Source organism: Merops nubicus, unplaced genomic scaffold, assembly GCF_000691845.1.
Source record: "Merops nubicus isolate BGI_N331 unplaced genomic scaffold, ASM69184v1 scaffold17401, whole genome shotgun sequence".
NCBI lineage: Eukaryota > Metazoa > Chordata > Aves > Coraciiformes > Meropidae > Merops > Merops nubicus.
In genome coordinates, this window is record NW_008590454.1 from 12,177 (window position 1) to 35,584 (window position 23,408).

Sequence of the window (23,408 nt, forward strand, 5' to 3'; positions counted from 1 at the left end):
CAAGCTTTTGATGGATTCTTCAAGAATGGATACGGGTGCTTGTTTAGGTTTAGGGGAGGAAAGAAATGCTTTTGTTTTTGTTTAAAGGTACTGAAGCTTGCGAGAAACTCAGTAAGAACATTTGTCTCACAAAAATGGCAATGTTCTCTTTCCTCTTTTCCCCTTGTTGGAAGAAAAAAAATGGCTTGCATTATAGAACAAACATTCTAGGGTTCACTCAGTACAAAACTCCCACATGCAGACATAAATAAATAAATACACTGCTACTCAAAAGACAGCATTGGCTCCCTTCTCACCAAATCCTTTGGATATGGCAGTGTTCTGCTCTACCACAGGGTTAGAACGAGGGCTAGGAAGCAACTACCCACTCAATACGATCTGCAGACTTGAGATAGCACCCTGCTAAAATGAATTTAAAAGAAATAAAATAAAATACACCCTACTGACAAATTTTAATCAGCCCAACTGGATTCTGCTTCAGCCACAGGGACTCCACCGTGCCTGTCTTGTTTTCCAGAGCCAAGACGTGCAGATGGGCAGCCAGCCTGCAGACCATCAGCAATGCAGCTTCAAGATTAGAGAGAGAGAGAGAAAACTGCACACACAGGGACATGTGCACACACTCACACAGGACAAGCACACGTGGGCAGTTACATGTGCCAGAACACACTGGTACTTATCAACCAGCCAGTCACAAAGTGTTGCTTTTTTTGTTTTGTCTTTTTTTTTTTCTTTTCCTTTTTTTTTTTTTTTCTTTTTGTGGGTGTTTTAATTTTTAATTTTTTTTTTTAAATTTTTTTTTTTGTTTTGTTTTTAAAGTGAGGCTCCGTCAAGTCTTCCCCTCCCCAGCCCTCCCCCTTTTTTTTTTTCATTTGAACCCCTCCCCTACCCCAACCCAACATGGTAGACCTAAGGACGGAAACACACCCAGTGCAAACAAAGTTAAAAAGCTATTTTTTCAGTATATATGTTTCTTAGCAACAACTTCCGTATAACATGAAAAAGTGAAAAACTAGAAACTAATTTTTTTAATTTTTTTGTGTTTAAATTTAAATGGTATGTGTACTTGCTTCACATTGTCTTTCTAGGTTGGCGTTCATGATTCAAGTATTTCAAGAGTGATATGTTCTCTTTTTGGATTCATATTCCAAACGAAAAAACTGAAGTTATATAAGGGAGGCAACTATGTGCTCAGACAGTCTGTCAATGACCCACCTTTTTTTCTCTCTCTGTTTTCTTTTTTTCCTTTTATAAATGTATTTATTGCAAGTTGAAAAAAACGAGAAGGTCAAGTTAGTGCTGCTGCTGTTCCAAAAAAGGTCACGAGGTCAGAGTTGAAAGTTCTAAGTTCAGATTGAATCCGACCCTCCTCCCAGAAGGTCTCCAGGTAGTAAGGGAGCAGGGCTGCCCATTCTGTGTGGATCCTCTACACTCGGGACCCCCCACAAGCTTGAAGAATAGCTTGGGGGCCCCCACAACGAAGGGCCAGTGAGATCACCCCCACTGCTGCCGCCGCCGCCACCACTGCTCCACTGCCCAAGCCCTGTTGACCCACCAAAGAGATTCAATGCAGGTCCAACTGGATCTGTCTGGTTCTGTCCTGTCTCCAGGGATTGCCAGCCTGCTGTGGGTGCACTCGGGGTTGCTGCAGGTGTAGAGGGCTGAGCTTGGGCCAGAAAGCGACTAACCTCTTCATCTGTGGCAAACTCAGCCAGGATGGTAGTGTTTCCCAACACACACCTAAAGCACAGGACACAGGCAAGAAAAAAAATAATAGAGTTGAAGTGCAGAGGGAAAGTGGTTCAGAACGCATGGAAACAACACTATTAGGTGCCCAACCCAAAGGGGGTAATGACCTGCCACAACAGAGCCAGCACAGAAAACTTCAGCTGTACTTTCATGTTATAAGGGGGAAAAAAACTCCAAACATCCCTCTTCCCACAACATTCAGCTGTTATGCCTGCAACAATACCAACTAACGTCCTGAACATGAACACCAAGAGCAATAAGAGTGCCTATAGGGTGTAGCTGAAATGGTAAATGCACTTATGTCACCTTTCAAACAAAACAGAGGAAGAACATGTTAAAAGCCTGTGAAATTCAGGGTAAGATTTGCATAGTGGAAAAGGTTTCACTGAGTTTACAGGCTTAGACCACTCCTTTCCCAACACCCCCAACCCCTTCCATTTTTGCCTCAAAATCTCTCACGTTTTCAAAACATACCAGAGCCACAGTCAGTTCTGAAAAGCTTCAGAACAGGAAATCTAAGATCTGCAGCTTTTCAAGTAAGCTATCTCAGGTGTACCTCAAAACAACAGCAGATTCCCACACATCGGGGTTACACATACAAGGATAATTCCTCTAAGATGGCCAAAATCATGCAGTAAGGTGCATACAGGTCACAATTCCATCCTGTGTGCACCTTCTTAAGTTCTCTACGTGTCACTTTATGCAGCAATTAAAGCAATGCAAGCAGAAGGCATCTTTGTTTCTCTTCCTCCCCTGCCAATGAATAACATTCTCTTCCAACCACAACGCTCGAAAGGAGCTTCCCAAGCACAGCAGCAGACAGATTGTGTGTTCATGCCCAGCAGCAAGGGGCAGAGGGGACAGTGATCTGCTTACATGTGCAGTGCAGTCTGGGCCTTGGCCGCCTCCTGTTTGGTGTTGTATCGGATGAGGGCGGTGCCCTGGGTCAGGTTCAGATGGAATGTCAGCAGTGGGCCATGCTGCATGCAGATCGTCCTCAAGGTTGACCCATCAATCTGAGGAAGAACCAGGATAAAACAGAGGTTTGTAACTTTCTCCAAATGTACTTCAATCCTGACTTTGTCTCAGGAATGAAAAGATAATCTGCTCTCATAAAGGAAACCAGATGAAAGGGCTGGGAAGAAAGCAAAGGTGACAGATTTTAACTTCAAACAGAATCAGTATGCTTGGACTTCTCACAGTGACAACGACTTTCCTTTAAGGAATAATCTGACTTGTCTTTCCTGCTCAGCTGTAGCTCGAGTTCAGTTTTCCCCTTCTCATGCAGTTTCTTACATTGTCACTATCCTTATGTGGGCAGGTGTCCCAGTACTGATATACAACTCACACTTCTCACCATCTTCATCCATCAGGATTCGTACCAAAGGAACCATAATATACCTTAGTCTCCAGCACTCTGACTTCAGCAGAATTTAGGTCAACCAGTATTTAAAAGTTCCTTGCAAAACTGGAAATATCACCTCTATGATAAAAGTTTTTAAAGATTTATTTTGTTGCTTTCTTTGTCTTTGTGGTTTATGAAACAGTAAGTCACAGAAACAGTGAGTGATCTTTCTGCCAAACCCAGCAACATTCATTCCTCCTGAACTCCTGTTTTCACAGCAGTTGTTGCCCACATTCCTACTGCAGCACTAACAGCTTGTTACTTACCTCCAGTAGCTGCTGCTCTCCAAGGTGTTCTGTACAGACAGATTCCATTCCTGGCATGCCACAGGAACATGCACACGAGAATGGGATCCATATGTGCAGATACTTAAGAGTGCTCCTTTCCTCCTTCTCCCTGTCCCCCCTGTTACATCATACAACCCCAAGTGAGGGAAAAGGAAGTTGTGTGGGGGTACAGATGTGGACAAAGTTAAAATACAGAAACTTGAAATGAAGATAATGCTTCCTTCTCTCTAGTGTACTTACCCACAAACAACAGGGGATTCATTATGGAAGAGACAATTGTAATCTACTTTTTTTCTCTTTTCTATTAACTTAGATGCTTCCAAAACCCTTTCTTCTTCCATCAGATGACTCCTAAAGAAGTATTAAACTGCCTTGCACAAGGCAGATATACAACTGTGCCTTTTCATTACACCGTTCCCATTTCATTCACCTCATGGCAAACAGACTTTTCTATGAGAGGAGCACAGTTTGCCACTTTGGATGATCTGAAGGAGACCGTAATTTTTTTTCCTTTCACACTGCTGTTTTCTTAGACTCCAGTAAAAGCATGGTGAATGACTCTGCTGAACAGGGGACTCTGTCTACACCTCAGGGTACTGCTGATAATCGTACAGGTTTTTTTTCTAAGCCTTGAATAGAGACTAATTGGGACTGCTGAAACCAGAATCTCCACAGAATTCCTTCTGAATGGAGGCAAGCTCTAAGAATACTTGCAGGAATAACCTAACTGGACAGTTTTTGGCAGAAGTGCTGGAAACATTCTGTGGTTTCACTATGGGAACACCAGAGTGAAAACTGGCAGTTACACCAGCGTTCTTTCTGACAACATCCCAAAGAACAGTCTCTTTAACAGCTATAAACCATTCCATATTATGGTCATGCAGCTTATCCTCACTTCTAAGAAAAATCTTTCTGTTCCAGTACTTTTTTTGAAACCCTCAGTAACGAAAGGCTATGATAGTCACGTAGCAAAACCTGAACTTCCTGAAGTTAGCTGCAAAGATTACAACAGAAAAACGAGGCTGCAGCCCAGTTTAGTAGAAACACATCTTACATAGGCTGATTAATCTGATTTTGTTAGATTTTATCAGAGAAACAACTGAAGAATCTACAAGTCTGTATCTGAGTAGAGCAAACAGAGACAACAACAGAAAATACCTGTGGAGTGAGATTGTGAAGAACCAGCCAGTAGCTAGGACGAACTGAGCCACCATCACTCCAAGTAGATGCTACAAATTAGAAGACAGAGCAATCAAGACAGATTTGATATAAAGAAAGTATTTTTTCTTTAAAGTTAAGTCTTTGAATCTCAGACAAACTGAGCATTACCAGCCTTGCTATCGCAATCTGATGACCTCATCTCCAGTCCTGAAAACAAATCAAATCTCTCCTCACATTTCCCATCGAGATGAACATTCTACTAGAGTTTCTCTTCAAGGAGTTTCCCACCCAGCATCCAGCCCTCCAAGGCCCCTGTGCAGTAGGTGGTGGTGGTTCTCACCAGAGGCAAGCCTTGAGTCCTGTGCCCCCCAGCCCCGGGCGGAGCGGGGGGCTGTGCTGTTCCATGGAGAGGATGGTTTGGGGTTGGTCAGGCCAGGAGGTGGGCGGGGCAGCCCTGTAGTGTTCCTTGAGGAAATATGGTTTTTCCACATCTTGTTGGAGAGATGAGTGGGATTGTGTCCTATGGGATCTGGGGACCATGTTGATTTGTAATCACTGAATTTTGCTGGAAGATGAAATAAATTGTACATATTAGAGAAGCTTATGGGAAACTAGCCTTTAACTGTGTTATCTCTCTAAACATTTTGATGACAGAGAAGCACAAAGCCATACAACAGTTAATCTACCCTATTAAAAAGCCATTCTACATGTAAGTTATCTGCTTATTTTATATATGTGGACAAAAAAAAGAAAGATCATGTAACTGGTCACAGTATGTTCAATCATTAATAAGACAAACAGCAATTTTTATGTCTACACTACATTTCATTTGAGAATCTGAGAATTTCTTACAAGCTAGGGCACTACTGACTTTTAATAAAACTGAACCTTCTCCAGGCCAAAAGCTTGCAGAGAACCAGAATGAATATTTACCACTCCTTGTCTGCTAAGCTGTTACCTGCTAAAGATGTACTCCTATAAGATAAAACCTTTTTCATAAATCACAAATTTCCTACTGAGTTGACAGAACAGTAACACAGAGAAGGCCATTGAACTGAATGACAGATAGACTTGTAGATAACCTGGATAGCACATTCATTTTTTTTACCAGAAAAAAAACTACCAAACACCTATTCGAAATTAAGACCAAGAGAATCATGGAACCATGGTGGTTAGAAAGGACCTCTAGGATCATCAAGTCCAACCTTCATCCCAACATTTCCCTACCTACTAGACCATAGCCTCAAGTGCTCTATTTACTTGTCTTCTGAACCCCTCCAGGGATGACAACTCCACCACCTCCCTGGGCAGCCCATTCTAGTGCCTGACTACTCTCTCAGTGAAGAAATTCTTCCCAATAATCAATTGAAACCTCCCCAGCACAACTTGAGGCCATTTCCTCATGTCCTATCATCAGTAATCTGGGAGAAGAAACCAACACCAGCCTCACTACAACCTCCTTTTAGGTAGCTGTAGAGAGCAATAAGGTCTCCTCTCAGTCTCCTCTTCTCCAGACCAACCAACCCCAGGTCCCTCACCCGGTCTCTATAAGGGATGTTTTCCAGCTCTCTCACCAGCCTCGTTGCCCTTCTCTGGACCCATTCCAGCCCCTCCATGTCCTTCTTATCCTGTGGTGCCCAGAACTGGACACAGGTTCTTCCCAATAATCAATTGAAACCTCCCCAGCACAACTTGAGGCCATTTCCTCGTGTCCTATCATCAGTAATCTGGGAGAAGAAACCAACACCAGCCTCACTACAACCTCCTTTTAGGTAGCTGTAGAGAGCAATAAGGTCTCCTCTCAGTCTCCTCTTCTCCAGACCAACCAACCCCAGGTCCCTCACCCGGTCTCTATAAGGGATGTTTTCCAGCTCTCTCACCAGCCTCGTTGCCCTTCTCTGGACCCATTCCAGCCCCTCCATGTCCTTCTTATCCTGTGGTGCCCAGAACTGGACACAGGTCTCGAGGTGTGGTCTCACCAGTGCCGAGTCCAGGGGCACCATCACATCCCTACTTCTGCTGGACACAGTGTTTCTGACCCAGGCCAGGATGCTGGTGGCTTTCTTGGCCTCCTGGGCACACTGCTGGCTCATGTTCAGTTGCCTGTGCACCAACACCCCCAGGTCCTTTTCCCCAGGCACTTTCCAGCCACTCCTCCCCAAGCCTGGAGTGTTGCCTGGGGTTGTTGTGACCCAAGTGCAGGACCTGGCACTTGGCCTTGTTCAACCTCATCCAATTGACCTCAGCCCATGGCTCCAGCCTGCCCAGACCCCTCTGCAGAGCCTCCTACCCTCAAACAGATCAACACTCCCACTTCATTTCGTGTCATCTGCAAATTTACTGTGGGTGCACTCAATCTCTTCACCCAGGCCATTGATTAAAGATATTGAACAAGAGTGGTCCCAGAAACTGAATCCTGAGGAACACTGCTCCTGACTGATCACCAACAGGATTTACCTCCATTCACCACACCTCCCTGGGCTTGGCCAGCCAGCCAGTTTTTAACCCAGCAAAGAGTGGGTATCCCTTACACATTTCAAGAACCCTTAACATAGAAGTCCAATAAAAGAGAAAAATAAACACAATCCTCCCCGAAAATCACTATCAGTCAAATATTTGTGAGCTCTTCCTAAACCAGTTTTCCTTGAAGGTAGACTGTGAATTACACCTTCTGACACCAAAGGACATTGAGCACCCAGCAAAAAACCAAGCCAGAAGTCAAAACTGGTCAAGTAACTACTTCTTAGCTTGTTCTGTAATGAGAATCAGGGCAATCCGGGAGAAAAGTCACTTGTGGCATGAGTGATCTTCAACAGAACTTGTGTGTGTGTGTGTGTGTGTGCAAATGCATGTATTAAGCTCTATTCACTAACATAAAACTGTAAATTACTTATTTGAAACAAAGGGTAAAAATCAAGGCTTAGAATATGCCAGGGTGTCACAAAATGGTACATTTGAGAGTTGAGACCTTAATGCTTTCAGCAAGTAAAAGCTTGCTTCATTTTACAGGGTCACTGGATATCCACAACAGAGTAACTGTCAATAGCAAACAACTTTTAAGCACCAACCCAGGAAAGTGTATGGAGTTAAAAACCTGCTTTCACTAGATTCTCTCTTTTTACAGATAGGTGAATTCTAAATCAGTAATTCTTGTGACCCACTTTCTGGCTGTAAAATACTGCTTGTAGTTTAACAAGAGGAGCAGGAGCATGGTATGTGTGCCAGGCAGTGGTCTAGTTTCCTCAATTCAACTACGTCTCCAATCATTTTTCATCTCCTAGGTCTTTCTGATGTGCTAGACAAAAATCAAGCAGAAGTAAGAAGCTGACACATGCCACTTCTTTCCCCAGGCTATGGAGGAGAGATCTTTTATGTCACTGAAATGCTGCATACACATATTGCTCCAAACCAAACCCACCCTGCAAGCTGGCAGCAGGAACACTGTTTTTCTCCAGGGCTAAACAGGAGTTTCAACACATTTTGTGGTGATGCTGAGACAACACAGGAACTTAGCTTTTATTCAGTTAAACGCAGAACCCAAAAGTATGGGCCAGATGCAGCTCTCAGCTATGTCCATCACTTCTACTATTCACACACTACTTCAGTTTTAAGTAGTTGTCAAGACAATGAGGTCTCAAGAGAAAACTGGTATTTATGAGAAGTTCCAAATTCAAATGGTTTGACTGGAGAAATTATTTTCAGCATCCTACTCAGAAGCATGTGCAGAAACCATTTTTCACAAGAAAGCCATGGAGATCTTCTTACCAAGGAACATATCTGAATTACTATTTACAGGATAACTACTAAAAGTCAGAGGACTAACAGCTCTCCCTCTCTCTCCAGATTTCAGGGAATGATGAGTGCTATAAAAGGTGACATAAAAACATTCCCTTCACAAAACTCCAATATTCTGAAGTTAAAATAAATAAAATGACTCACTTTATTACTCTAATTGCTTAATTCACACACAGAGGAATATGTTTAAAAAATTATCACAGACCTCCAACCCCCTAGATGTGTCAACAGATTGTGTGTGTGTTTTGTTTGTTTGGCTGGGTTCTCCCCACCCCATTTGGTACCTGCTGCTGACCACTGCCCTGTTCTTTAACTTGCACAACTAAGAATTTTCCATCATACACAGGAGGAAGGGCAGAGAATCTTAAGTCTAGTTTTTAACAACTACAACAGAGTATTTTATCAGGCACTCAAATGTTGAGTTCCTCAGAAATCACTGAAAGACTAAATATTCAAAATATAATAAGAATGAGGAACTAGTAAGTGGAAGATGCTTTGTCCAGGTAACTTTTGAAGCTCACATACCTGAAGTGCTATGAACGTTGGTGAAGGAATTGTCAGAGGCACTGTAGGGCCAGGCACCAGGTGAAGGCAGCGAGGTGTTGAGGGAAGAATTAGACCCTATCCAAGGGAAAAGGAGAGGGAAACATGGCTTCTGTAATACTGTCAAACCTCAAGAGAGACAGGATTTGTACCAATGCCAAGCTTTCACATGGTACACAGCCACAGTGCAAAGGCACACGGGGCTTCCTTCTCAGTCAAATGCACTAGAATGCTACCCTGTTGTGAGAGAACAGCAGAACACTCTCCAGTATCAGGCTGACTGAAAGAACCCCAGGCAGCTGCTCGCTGCCTTACCTGTGGTGTTGTCCCGCAGAAGTTGGTGGTCAGTATCTACAATGGGAGATGTGGCTGTCCCGCCCAGCACACTTCCAGGGGTCACATAGGGGTCAGATTCAGGGTCAATGTTTTGTATACCTTTCCATGGCACTCCTGGTTGGAACTCTGGGAAAGGAGGGAAAAAGGAATTAGACACAAAGAGGTACATGTCATTTACTGCAGCAAATGCTGAAGGTATTTTAGGAGGGCCTCCTACACTGGTCCTCACAAAAATATCAGATTTTCCTTAATTAAAATCTATTTCACATTTCCTCCCATGACACTATCTCCAGCATCTGAATACAAGTCTACACTGCCATTAGTAGTGTCTACCACTAAAGAAGTGGTGCAAGTGCATACAATATTCCCTTGGCTATTTCTGTTTCACTACATTCAGATGAGGCTTCTTAACTGCTGTTACTCAGTAGTTTTCAACTACTTTTGAAACTAACAGTGGGCCTCATCTACAAGTTTGCAGAGAAAAAAGACCTACAGAGTAAAATGAAATCATTTGGGGCCTTCATTCTTCATCAGGGATGTTGATAAGGTAGGTTATGATTTTTCAGCCAAGCCAAGTTTTCCTTCTTGAGAAAGCCATAAGCTAGAGAGACTGTGAGACAGCTTAAGTGGCTGATGGTCATGGGACCATAAGACCTGCCCCAACAGCCTATGGACCTCATAAGAGAGGACTAGCAATACAGGAATAATTGCATAGCAGCCACATGCCAAAACCCAGGACTGCTATATGACATCCACAATCAATCACAGGCTACTCACTGACACAAATTAAGGATGGTACTGCTGAGCCCAGCAAGAGTTTATGTTCACCATCTGTGAGCTCACTACCCTCTCCCAGTGGTGAGGCAGTCAGCAACAGCAAAAATGTTACTGAACATTGATAGTGAGACTGCAGGTGTTGCTAAGGAAGCTCTATGATATCAGGGCTGACAGGACCATAATGCAAATGTACCTCTGCAGAGAGTACTCCCTGCTAGGAAATGTTATGGGTGTGCTGATGTCCTTGAGAGAACTCATTTTTTAACTGTTAGTTCATCAGAAAATGTTTTCTTGCTAGAGTTAGACACTAAGGGGGGGTCTACATAAAACCTTGTATAAAAACATGTCCACATGAAATCCTTGAACTGCTTTTTGTAGTTTCCTGCAGTTTCAGCTGCTACAGATTCCCAGGCTTTCTGATGCATTGTCTGTGCTGCTGGTTTACCCAAGAGATGAACCTGCACCTCTGCTTTTTGTGCATGAGGGGACACAGAGCAGAAGATCTGCAGCCAGCAATGTCCTCCTGGAATGCAAGAGTCTTCCAGGCAGAGGAAAAAAATATCACAGCATCCACTGTTTGCTGAGCAGCACTAATGATTAATCTGTGCAACTCCAAGGACACCACTCTGTGTTTAATGAATGTTTTATATCAAAAACCAGGTGTGTGTTGAAACACACATGTATTTTTCCTAGATACTTGAGTTCTCTAGTGGAAAGATAAAATTCTGCCAGTGAAACTCTAGAAGACTTAAAGAATGTGCTACTGCCTGTAATCCAAAAAGAAATGTCTACTCAAGCCACAAATTGCTGAGCAGTACTGAAACACAGCAACACTCCTCTGTGCTTTGCAGGACATGAGCAAAGATCAACCACAACAGCACAGCACATACATTTTGTATGTATTGTGCCAACACTGCTGGCAAAGAAAACCCTGTGGTCCACAATGGACTATATTTGTAAGCTGACAGAAGTTCATGCTACATAAAATACAAAAGGTCAAGACAAGAGAATCCTGTTCCCACCACAAAAAAAATCAGCTTCACATCTTTTACTTTCTAATTCCAGGCTATCAGGATTTTTAAACCCCATGTCAGCGTAACACAACTGAAGCAAGAAATCAACACAAGAGGAGGGAGCTGGTACTGTGCATTCTGTGAGCAAGTGTCTTCTTGAAAACTTCTCTAAGTGTAAAGCCACCAAACTACAGAATAGTTCACCTAACAAATCCCAAATACCACTGAGGTGACTCAGTAGTTAGTTGGATTTTAGCTCAGCCATTTTTTACTGCAGATTCAACATTTGTGGTTTAATCTGATGTAGAAGAAATACTTTTTAAAAATTGCATAGGCCAAACAAGTATCTTCCTAGCAATGGTTATTTTAAAGGTATGTTGAGGAAAGGTCCCAGCACACCTGAAGTGAGGACACAACCCCTGCCCTTATGTAATACCTGGAGGCCAGCTGGCATTGCTGGATTTGCTTCCAATCTTGTTTGTTGGTGGAGATTTGGCAGGTAACCAACTATCACCAGCAGGGCCTGTGTGGCCACCCAGTGGGTCGCCCTGAATTATATCAAACTGGTTGTAGGGCGACCCTCCACGAGCCTTTCCAGGGGGCACTATTGCACCTGAAACATTAAAAAGACACATTTACACTCAGGAAAGTTTGGGATCTTTAGAGGTGTGGCATACCAGACCCAAACCATATTTAAAGTGCATACTGCTCAGGTAAGACATTCACTAGCTTGAAGCATAGTTTCATCCGAGCCAGGTCACCTCTGGCAAGATGATGCTGCAAGGGCATTCCCAAAGAGCCAGTCCCCTTCTCACCATTTTTGTGGATATTGGCATCTTGTGAAGCCACAGAGGGCAGCCCTTCCATCATAGTCCACTGCTTAAAGCGGGATTCTAGCTTCTTTCCCTCCCACCATGCCATAATCCATGCCACTTGAGCCAAAGCCTGTGAAACAAACAAAACAAAACGAACTCCATTATTGTTCCTTCTTTTTGGTTTAAGTATCTTCAAAAAAGGAGCCACTGTAATCGTAAGGGGAGGGCTAGGAAAAACAAAATCACCAGTAGCAAATGAAATGTTCAACAAGCAACTTCCAAATCAGCTTGTTAGGTCAGCATGCCACCAAGATATGCTTTGTTATTAGCTCTGTCTTCTTTCCATGTAATGAGAAATAAAGCAATTTGATCAAAAGTTGACAACTGTTGCAATCTTTGCCCTAACACTTGTACATAAATTGCTCATTTCTGGACCCAGAGAAAAATGGCTACTGTGGTAACTATGGGCAAGGCACCAACTCCTCCCACAGAGCACCTACCTGAACCATATCCAGGTATTTGCCCTTTGGTCTGTAAATCTGAGAGACCCACGTTCAAAGGATTGGGTACCATGCTGTCTAGATGTGGCTTAGGCCCAACAGGGTGGGATGGTGAATGCTTCATGCCAGGCTGCCTCTGCTGCTGCTGCTGGAGGGCACTCACCATACGAGCAATCTGTAAATGGAAGGGGGGAAAAAAAAAAAAAAAAAGAAAAGAGGACAATATATCCTGTACTTTAACACAGAATTCCAATAAACGTGTAGAAACAGTGACTTGAGAATGATCCAAAGGACCTTGCTCTCTGCAAAGCACCATCTGAAGCGAGTGCAAACTGAAGAGAGCAGATGACACGACTAAAGTAGTGCCACCTTCGCTGCAGACTGTGTTTTCCCAGCACACCTTCCACTCCCATGACCAAACCAGTGCCACACCTGCTGCTCCTGCTGCTGTCGCACAGCTTGAGATAACTTCCTCTGGCTCTGTAACAGCTGCTGCTGCTGCTGCTGTTGAAGGAGGAGCTGACAAGCCTGCAAGGGGAGGTGGGAAGAGTGAAAATACAGAGATCATCAAGTGAAACAGAATTGTCAGGAGCTAGTCACTGGGAAATGCTTTGCTCAGAACTTAGGTAAACTGTTTCTCATTCCACACACAAATAAAATAAGTGCATTAGAAGAACACTACATCCTTCACTTGTTTCCAATTTAACATCATGAAGCAGTATCTCTAGCACCAGCTTTATTACCATCACTACAAGTCTGAGGAAAACTTCATTAAAAATCAACAAAGAACCACTTTCTGTACAAAGACATTGCTCAGAATCATTACTAACCCACTGCAACATCCACAATAATTGCACAGGTCTGTTCAGTTTATCTGCTGCCCTCTAACAGAGCTGCATTTTCCTGTACAATAAATAGGGAATATTTGTGCAAAAACAACACAAGATCAGCAGAATAAAACAGAATTATAATTAATATAGAAAGAAAACTCTTATCAGCGGACAATTTATAAACAGTGTCTCACAAGATTACTTGCTACTTACTAATTGAAACTGGGGAATCTGTGGAAGCTGGCTCAGCATGGCAATCTGTTGTGGAGAAAGCTGGGGGCCCATATTGAAAAGACCAGGATTCAAGCCACTGTTGGGAAACTGTTTGAGCATGGAGGCTGAAACCTGCATGGAAATCAGTTACACATCCTCAGGAAATGCACTGCTATGAGACAGGGTGATGAAGCAGAAGCATTTCTACAATGGAATAGGTACAACACCAATCCTAAATGGTGTTCCAGGAAAGACATTACAGGTTTATTAACACATCACATTTAAACATGCACTATGACTTGAACAGAGTGAATACCTCACTTGATTGACAATGTACAGTATTACACATGCAGATGCAGACACACACACACAAAGGTTCCTCCCCCAACCAGTCTGTTGCTAGAGCCTGCACTAAATTAAAATGCTGATAGATATGGAGCTAACCAGTAATCACAGTACTGCATTATCACATTAAAAACGTACTGCTTGACAAGGGAAAAGAAAGGCATTCAGGCAGTCACTGGAGAGAAGAAACAGTGCCTCAAAGAAAGAGTTAATCTCTTTATATGCTGAGTAAGCTATAGTAAAAGACAGGAGTAGGTGGAGAAGGATCCCCCCATTTCTCCCTGTGTTATTTGAGAGTTACACAAGTATAACTCAAGCGTATCTCCAAAAACTCTTCACCAACTCCAAAACAAAAGATAAGCTTGTGTGTTTGGAGACCCTGAGGTCTTAGAGCTCTGCAATGTGAATGCAATGTGTAGCCCTTCATCAGGCCTCTCTCTTAGGGGGGCAGGAAGCACATGACAAGAGTGCTTGAAAAAAAATGAAACAACCTGTCACACTTCAGAAAAAACTTCCAGCTTGAACTGTTTTGGTGCCGTTTTTGAATGCTTTGCAAAAGCCTATGTGAGATACAGGATTTCTGAATCCACTTTGAGGTTTAAAAATACTGGTAGCGAGCAGTTACCATCAACTGCATGGAATAAGGAAGAAGGCTACTCCTTCTGCACCCAGTTTGAAGCACTATGTGTTCCCATTTTTTATCTTCTCTAAGTTTTTGATTTCTTAACACCAAGTCAAGGCTGAAATAGATGCATAAGTAACCTCAGTGATGTGCTCTGAAGGCTGCAGCTCTACTTTGACAAGTAATCAGGTACTATAAATTCCTTACCTGGGGAGAAAGGAATTGGGGAGGCACTTGCGCCCGGATATTGGGGGAAGGATTTAGTGGCTGCACTGGTGTGTGCATGCCCCTCGATTGTGCTGTGCTGTTTCCAAACAAACCATGATTGCCACCCTACAAAATTAAAGCAGTAGTGAGAAGATGAATCTTTAAGGATAATGGATTCCTACGCTATTAACTACATAGCAACAACAACGAGGCAAGGACTGACTTAAACAGAGTACTCTTAGACTTGCTGAGATGCCTGCCCTAATCCAGTAATATTCAACCTGGGCTGAAGCTGCTGTACTACGTTTTTGAGATGCAGACTTTCTCCTCTGCACTGAAGAGTCATGTCCATCCACTTATTTCAAAGCACATGACAAAGCTTCTGTTTTATGTCCTGCACTTTACACACTGGGAAATGGAAACTTGGGAGTACAAACGAGATACTCAACACTCTACTGGCTTAAAAGCATGGCAAGGCTGTGTCAACAACAATTTTGGGCCATCATTTCAGAAAAGTCAGGGTTTTTTTTCCAAGTAGGTTGAGATATCACTCATAAGCATACTACTTCCTCTGCAAACCTTTCACTAACAAATTAGAATTCTGAAATTTTATTAAAAACTTTTCTTCTGATGTGAAAACTTCAGCAGTCTAGATTGGGATTTTTTAATTTTTTTCCCCACTAAATTGAAGAGAAGGAAAATTTCAGTGAGAAAAAAATGTTTATTTTTTTCTTGCAGTGATTTGTTTTCTAACACAAGAATACTTGCTGTTGAGTTTTTTTAATGAGAAGCATTTACAGTTTTACAAGCAGCTTCTGTAATAATAAACCCTACTGCTCAAAGATGACCAAAGAAAATTCATGCTTGTGTTTCACTACTTCAGCCTCTGAGCAGACCATCTCTATTTGTAACATCTTTCAACAAAAGCCACAGGAAATGTTATGGACAGTCTCCTACACTAACAGCTGCATGCTGTTGCTTCTAAAAGCTGAAGCTCATACTCCAAAAAGTCCTTATGTGCCACAATTCTTCCCTTTCATTTTCAAGATCCTCAGAGCTTCCCATCTTCTGCCTATGATCCTCAGATACCTGAGGTTCTAAACAGTGCATTTTCCATCCCTTGGCCATCATTCTCAGTTCTCCCTTTCCATGCCAGCACTGCTGTACTCTGAAATAAATTCACTGTTCTTCCAAGCTCAGATTGTGCAGGCCTCCTCCAAAACCTTTGCTTCCCTTTTATACCAGGACTTCATAAGCTGCCTCCCTTCTAACAGAGTCCTGGGCATCCTCCAGGACCCTTTTGCTAACACCAGGAGTCTCACCCTGCTTCTGTGCTGGCAGCATTATGGATTCCCTCATTCACCTGCATCACATTTCACTTAATGTATCTGCTCTTTCAGAGGCAGCTCAAGATGTCATACTAAGCGCATCAGAGGATAAACAAAAAAACCCCAAGAGACAAGAGTTTGTAAAGAACTGACTGGGGTCAACTACACATTAACATTTGAGAGGCTTGCAGTTGCAGCTACACTTCAGCCCTTCCTCAAGCTCATCTGAGTTCTGCATATTGAATTCAAGAACATGCCTGCAAATTTTGGACCTGAATCTGATGTTAAACACTGATTTTTGTCACATAGAAACAGAAAGACAACACAAAGAAACACCATTGTGTTAGGCATGTGACTACATAAGCTAGTCCAGTTGCAATCCTTAGGTTCTATTCTTCCATTTCCTACCATACCTGCAGCATTTTTTCCTAGCCTAATACTAAATATAACAGCCAGAAATTCTTCTAGACTGCAGTTAACCACTTCATTTCTTCCCCATCATTCCCCTGTATACAGAACAAAAATATTGCTGCTTCAAGATTTTTTTCAAGGCCGCTAAATCAATCCCTTCCTTGGGCTATGGGGAAGGAAGAAGAGAACAGGCACGATACAAAATGTTTGCAATTTTTTAAAGGCACATTTCTACATACAAGGTTATTAGGTGGAGTCTGGAAAATTAATTGTTGGGGGTGGTGGGGCAAATCAACAGCCCTTAACTGGGTTTGAAAACAGCAATTAAAATATAAAGGATGCCACTAACTTAATGACTTCTGAAAAGCACATCTACCTGTTGCTGCACTATGATTCAGGAAGTAAGAGGCCAACAAAACCATATGGAATACATTTGGCTGACAGGAACCAAAGTGGATCAATTCTCCATGGCCTGATAGAGCTGAAATTTCCATTAACAATATTAATTTATTTGGTAGGAAAACAAATGCAAGCAACCAACTAACCAGGATTAAGCCCAGGTTGCAGCCTGATAACAATGCATCTTATAAGGTGGCCTGCTTACTTGTCTAGCAGCGAAGTTTTGGGGACTGAGCCCTGAGCCGATTGCCCCAAGGCCGACGTTGGATAGTGTGGAACCAGAGGGAGACAGCTTGTAGCTGGGAGAAGGGGAGAAGGGAGAGCAGGGAGCCTCATCCCCAAGGCACCCATCTTGATTGGAGAAAGGCAAAGTCAGCTGAAGCAGCAGTTAGCCGACAGCGGGAGGTGGTTAGTGACGCAACAGAATGCAAGAGGAGAGAAAGAGGGACCGTGAGTGACTAGGAAGAAGCAGAATTATTTTGTAATATCAATTACAAGGACAAAACTTCTGACTCAAATGATCACTTGACAATTAAGATTTTGGTCCAAGGAGCTAATCACATCCTAAAGGTTTCCTGTTAAGGATACATTTTGAACTCTCCTGAAGTTAGCTTCTGACAGTGGCTAATACCACTACAGAAACAAATCTTGAATGAATTCCTGATGTTAGCATACACCTACCAACATGATCTGTTAGGAATGCAGCAGCTCTGCTAGTGGTATTTATTAATTAGGCCACCAGAGGGAGTTGACAAAACTGGTTTTTGGCCTGTCATACCAAAATGGAGGAGTTAAAAAAATACATTGACAGTAACACGCTTTCAGGATTTTTAAACCAAATTTCTTTTCCACTTTATGTATGATAAACTCAAACTGTATTAAAAAAATAACCCTAAAGCATTCTGAATCTATTGGGCACTCTTCAATTCATAATGCAAAGCAATTAGTGTTTGATAACAATATGAAAGCTTCTATTTAAACCAGGCAAGAACATGAAAGGAACGCTACCATAACATACAACAGATGTCACAGAGAAACAGATGTCACACAGAAGCTTACAGTACATGGACATACAGCACAAGGGGCTGTGGAATTTAGGAAAGGTGTTTCCAATACACGACAGACATGAAAGCAGGAAAAATTTGGAAGACTGTGATTACTTATGTTTACTTAGATCTAAACCAATGTTTTTTTAAAGTAGATGGCTGTAGCCAGTAGCCAACAGAATCATCGTGATGAAACCTATAATGAATTTCATTGCTACCAGTACTTTATCCTTCCAAGGAAACAAAAGAATTTCTCTCCATCCATATTAAGAGCAGTCTGTTCTAGAACATAAAGCCTTATTCTCCCCAGATGCCACACCTCTGTTTTCTATACACATTCATTCTACAGACATAACTCCCCCACACCTTTTATTACCCAGTTTGTCCAAGGTTACCAAATTTTTAGCACTTTTAGAGTAGGAGGATAAAAACTGTGACCTTGAAGACAGAGATTGATAATCACTGATTTAAAGACCCTTCTCTCACCTTCTCAAAGTAAGGCCCGCTATCTGTGGTTCCCATGTCTTTGGAATTAGGTGGACGGAACCCAGACCGATCCTTTCTCATCATGTCATTAAAATCCCCCAGGTTCATGGCTCGTTTATCTACTTCAAACTTCTTATCTGGGAGACCACCTGCACAAAAGGAGGAAAGATGAAATCAGCACAAATAATCTCTACCTGCTACAACAGCAGGTTCACAGCCAAAGGAAATATCTTTAAGATCAGGGTCTAAATTAGATGGATATAAACATGCATTTCTACAGCAGCCTAGTTCAATTAATGATATTCACTTATACATGATTTTCAATGTCTTCCACTGTTATTGATTGGTATTCAGTATTTACAGAGACACTATTTATTTATTTCTACTTGGCCTTTACTGGGTTGGGCATTGAGAAAGTTTCTCAAGCTGCAAGACCACACAATTTGACCACAACTCTTGTACAGCCATGTGAACTTAACTCTTAACTCAGAGCAATCTGGTGGAAGAGGACAAAGATGTTGATAATGGGTGATCAAAATGTAACATACAGAGTGAACAAGACATCTTCCTCTCTAAGCTCATCATCAGCCAAGTGCTGACTGAAGGAAGTTTTCTACCTTCTACACACTTAACTGCTGCCAAGGAACAGTATTTTTCGTTGTACTGGGCACCTGTAAGGTATCAAGTGCATACTGTTATGTTTAAGTAGATGGAACACATCTTTGTTTTAAAATATGGACAAAATGACAGAAATGAGCTTTACTGGCATTTTTAGTTTTAAATAATTTCATTTACTAGCACAGATGGCCTTTGCAAGAACACTTTACAAAGCGTGTCACCACAGCTTACTGAAATCTATGACTCTTCCACAGTAAGTTGGTGATAGATCTCCTACCCTACTACTGACAAAATTTTGAGTGTCTCTGTCAAGCAGAGCAAACAGCTAATCACCTCAATAACTTCCAAACACTTACCTGTTCCCTAAAAAAGCTTCCTGAAGCCAGCATCTCTTTTTTTATGTCCAATCACACATGATTAATATTCATACGTATGTTATTGCTAAGAACCCATGAAATCAACCACTAATTACATGGGCTTTTCTGCCTGACACAGCTTTCAAAGTTGATCCAACTTCATCCTCTCAGAAGCCTTCAACATCACTTAGCACAAAAGCACTTGACAAGTCACCTACATCTCTTGGCTTGTAACCAGAGCCACGATGACCTGGATGAGCTCATCCATTTCTGACATATCCTAAAGAGCTGGAACTGGCTCTGCAAAAGCAGTCACATGAAATATTGCATGTATGTCAATGCTGCCAATGCCTACACCTAATCACTATGCACAGCAGAAGCAATGCACTACCCCAAAGGCTTGTGTGCTTTAATTCTAGACAAGAAGTGCTGTCCATTAGTTGCTTGAAAAGAAACTGAAAGCCAGACAGTCCCAAGCCATCTGAAATGAAACTGGGTCGATGCCAACACAAGATGACTAAACCCCAGAAACATCCTTTTGTCTCTTTAGTCCTCCTCATGATCCAATCAACTCCCCAAATGTTACTGAATGATGCCTTGTAAAAGGGCTTGCTAAAGAACATGCAGAAAATTAAACAGCACCTTTAAAGGCTTCAAGCACAGATAGGCATGGCACTTAGTGTTGAGGCAGCTGCTTAAACTTCAGTTTAAACAAGGCCTTGTTAAGAGAGATGGTAGCATTCATCATTTATCCCATTCAGAGAAAGTTCCAATGCAACCTGGGATCCTGTTGGGTGAGTCTGTCTTTGGCACTTGCCAACCAAAAGCTGTAAATAATGCAGGTGGCTGAAGACCAGCTTTACCTTAGGTGGAACAAGATGACCATTAACACATGAAAAGTTCGTGTTTTACCCTCTGCAGCAGGCAAGAACACTCGTGCATGAATAAACATGAAGCCCCAAACCCTCTGCATGCAAAAATGTAAGAAGTCCAACCACCTTCATAAAAAATACTCCTTGGGCTTTCCCCCACTATTAACAACTGTGAGAAACACCACGAAAAAAGCAAAATGAAACAAGAGCTTGGAAGATGACACTCACACCCTAGTGAGGGAAAAAACCCAACCTATTAAGCAGATCCTCCCCATCACATGCACACAGATTAAAACGACTAAAAACAACCACATCTGAATTCCATACAAACCAAATTATATAGTTTGATCCTGTATAGGGAGATAGGAAACAAACTTTTGTTGAGCAAAGTCACCCAAAACACTTGCAAAAAGACTCAAATGTGGCAAAAATACATACACCTAGTGGGGTAACCCAAATAGAAGAAAAAAACAAATTTGGAGAGTTTGCTCCTTGACTGCATATCCCAAAACATTTAAAAGACACCTGTTCTATACCTTTGCAATAAATTTACATCACCCAAGCCTACTCAGCAAGATTAAATATTACATGCTCCTGACAAGCTCCTTACTGTAGCAAACTTCATGCCTCAGGACTTGCAGACTAGGACAGATCTCAGTGGAAAAAAGTTGTATCCTATCTTCAAAGGAAAACAAGCCATCCATTGAAGGGATGTGACAGAAAAAGAAATTTTTTAAAAAGCAGATAAGCCTTAGGCATGCTATTGATCCATCTCTTTTCTGCTTTGGTCAGCAAACAGAGGCTCACTTCAGTACCTTTCAGTAATGGATTTTTCAAACAAGGAGACAGAGAGAGAGGCAGTAAAAAGTCTTTACTGACAACTGCACCCATGTTACAATGCCTGATGGTCAGAGCCAAGGTGCTCTGTGCACACCACAGCCAGAGTTTTATTTGGTATGTGTGGTTTCCAGGCACTGACTTAACTCTGAGATCTAAGATCAGTATACATTCATCCATAAACCAGGGAGATATCATGCTGGGAGTTATCTAGTTAGGAAAACCTGCTATGTTCTAAACCTGACTAAACACCAGTTAAGAACAAGCCTACCTCCTAAAGTCCAGCTTTTAAAGTTTAGAACTAGATACAGGCTGAGCAAAACAACTTCTGTTTTTCCACAGGCAAGTGCTCTAAGTAACAAGAGCAAAACTGCTCAGCAGAGAAGTAACAGAAAAGAAAAGCCTCTTTTACAATTTTGTCTCTGAAATAGAACACAAGCTATAAGAAATGCCTCTGCCTAGGATCAAGGATGCCACCATCAGTGGGCATACTAAACTTAAAGGAGTGCAACACCCCAAGATTAAGTCCACAACCTTTCTGCACCAATCCACAGGATATGCTGAGCATCAGCCATCTTTCCTCAGAAGGTCTGATGGCCTTAAAGCCCTTGACAGCAGAAAATGGTAAAGGATCCAACAGCTTAATTTGGAGATAAAGAACACAGAGAGCTACAATCAGCATAATCCAGGCCACCATCCTTATCATTTGCATATTGATAGATTGTTCTTTAACAGCAGCATCTGAAGGCAGATGACAGCTGAACATCCAAGACAACTTACCCTCCCTCTAGAAAATCTTTAGAGAAAGGTGTTACAATCAGAGCCTGAATTCTAAAGAGGCTGAGGGAGGCCAAAGTGGTGAGATCCAAAAATTGTTACCTTTGCCAAAACTGTTTTACTACATAAATGCACACTTTAATACCTCTTATTGAGATCTTAACCACTCAGGGGAAGAAAGCAATTCTATCACAACTCTCCCTTTGGCACCAATAAAAAGTAATGTATAGTCCAAAGAGAAGTTTTTTGGTTAGGAAAATCCTGACTACAGCATCACATGTGGTGCTACAGAAGTACTAAAGCTGGTGACAGCACTGGGGCAAGAGGGTCAACATCAGAGCAGACGTTTTGCAAGGCAAGATAATGCAAGAATTTGGTCAACAGCACTAAAAAGGCCCAGAAGAGGTACACCAGAATCAGAATGGCACAGAAACTGCAGTCACAGCACAACGGCCAATTTCACAGGACCTGCCTCTTGCAGTGCCTAAAATCTGCTACTCAAATCAAGAATGAATATCTACACTGCTGGCACTGCAGGGTTTGAACTTGTGCTATGTAGTTTTCCACTGCTATCAGAAGTTGCCACAGCATAGGTGTGATTTCTATCATATGGTTGTTGTAGAGGAACAAGAGGGCAGAAGATGCTTTGGAGGAAAGCACCATTTACTACTGCATTACTTTCTGGGGTTGGGAAGCACATCAGACTAGCCAACTGTTTTGACATCCATAAAAACAAAAACCCAAAGGTGGTATTTATCTGAGAGTTGAACAAACAGCTCTTGCTACTATGTCTTTCTCTACTGTCACTATTTGCTATTTAGATGCAAAAGTAACAAAAAAATAATCAGGCAATGAAACAAACCCAAAGCTGCAGCACAGATAGGAACCAATGCCCCGAACTGTACATGTACACGATGTTGGAAAGTGAGATTATTTAATCAGTCAGAGACGTGAACACTGACTTCTCTAGCAGGAAATACCTCAGAACTCAATAGGTTCCAGCTTGATGTTGGATACAGCCAACTTGTATCACAGAGCCCATGCTATTCTAGCCTACACCAGTGAATTTCAGTACATATTTTGATCCTAAACACCAATTGGAGTTGATCTAGAGATCCCACAGACTGTGACCTGACACAGAACTGTTTTTGCAGGTGGTTCTTCAGAGATCCCCCCACAGGGTCACCAGTAATTAATTCCATTGACAGTCTCTCACAGGAAATTCAGAACCACAAGCAGAATAAGCAGTGATGGCAAGTCAGTAACATGTTCTAGCCATCCTTCCACTTCTCAGTAAGTACCTTCTGTCCTTTCAGCAGCACTTTGTGCCTATGTACAGCCATGCTCCAGCTAAGGTAGAAACATTTACTATTGTGCTGAAGTAGCCAAAACAAGCAGTTTGGTAGTGGCATGCTTTGAAACATGAAACAGGTAAAATGGTTACTCTGGAAGAGCCATACCGTGGGTCTCACAGTTAATTATAGGAGACTCAAAATTAACAGTGCCCACACCTTCATAACAAACTTGATTTTCACTGATACAGGGACCCTTTCCAGATACAGAACCACCACAGACAGAGTTTTGTGGAGCCCACAGGACATACCTTATCTACACAGGAAATGCACTGCTCTGGACAAGAGCTGAAAATACTACTACTACTTTAGGAACTACAGACATTGT

General features: G+C 42.1%; 1 protein-coding gene across 1 annotated transcript in view; it reads right to left on the minus strand.

Annotated features, from left to right (window-relative positions):
• Nucleotides 1-784: 784 nt before the first annotated feature.
• Nucleotides 785-23,408, minus strand: part of LOC103782201 (trinucleotide repeat-containing gene 6B protein-like) — a gene marked incomplete at its 5' end in the record, with an annotated part of 42,871 nt that continues 20,247 nt past the window's right edge. The window contains 15 exon segments of the mRNA XM_008949954.1: nucleotides 785-1,740; nucleotides 2,626-2,765; nucleotides 4,600-4,670; nucleotides 4,943-5,167; nucleotides 8,923-9,018; nucleotides 9,256-9,402; nucleotides 11,503-11,679; nucleotides 11,882-11,961; nucleotides 11,963-12,011; nucleotides 12,382-12,556; nucleotides 12,814-12,909; nucleotides 13,425-13,556; nucleotides 14,599-14,724; nucleotides 16,942-17,112; nucleotides 18,269-18,417. Of these exon segments, the coding sequence (XP_008948202.1) occupies nucleotides 1,350-1,740; nucleotides 2,626-2,765; nucleotides 4,600-4,670; nucleotides 4,943-5,167; nucleotides 8,923-9,018; nucleotides 9,256-9,402; nucleotides 11,503-11,679; nucleotides 11,882-11,961; nucleotides 11,963-12,011; nucleotides 12,382-12,556; nucleotides 12,814-12,909; nucleotides 13,425-13,556; nucleotides 14,599-14,724; nucleotides 16,942-17,112; nucleotides 18,269-18,417 (2,225 nt within the window).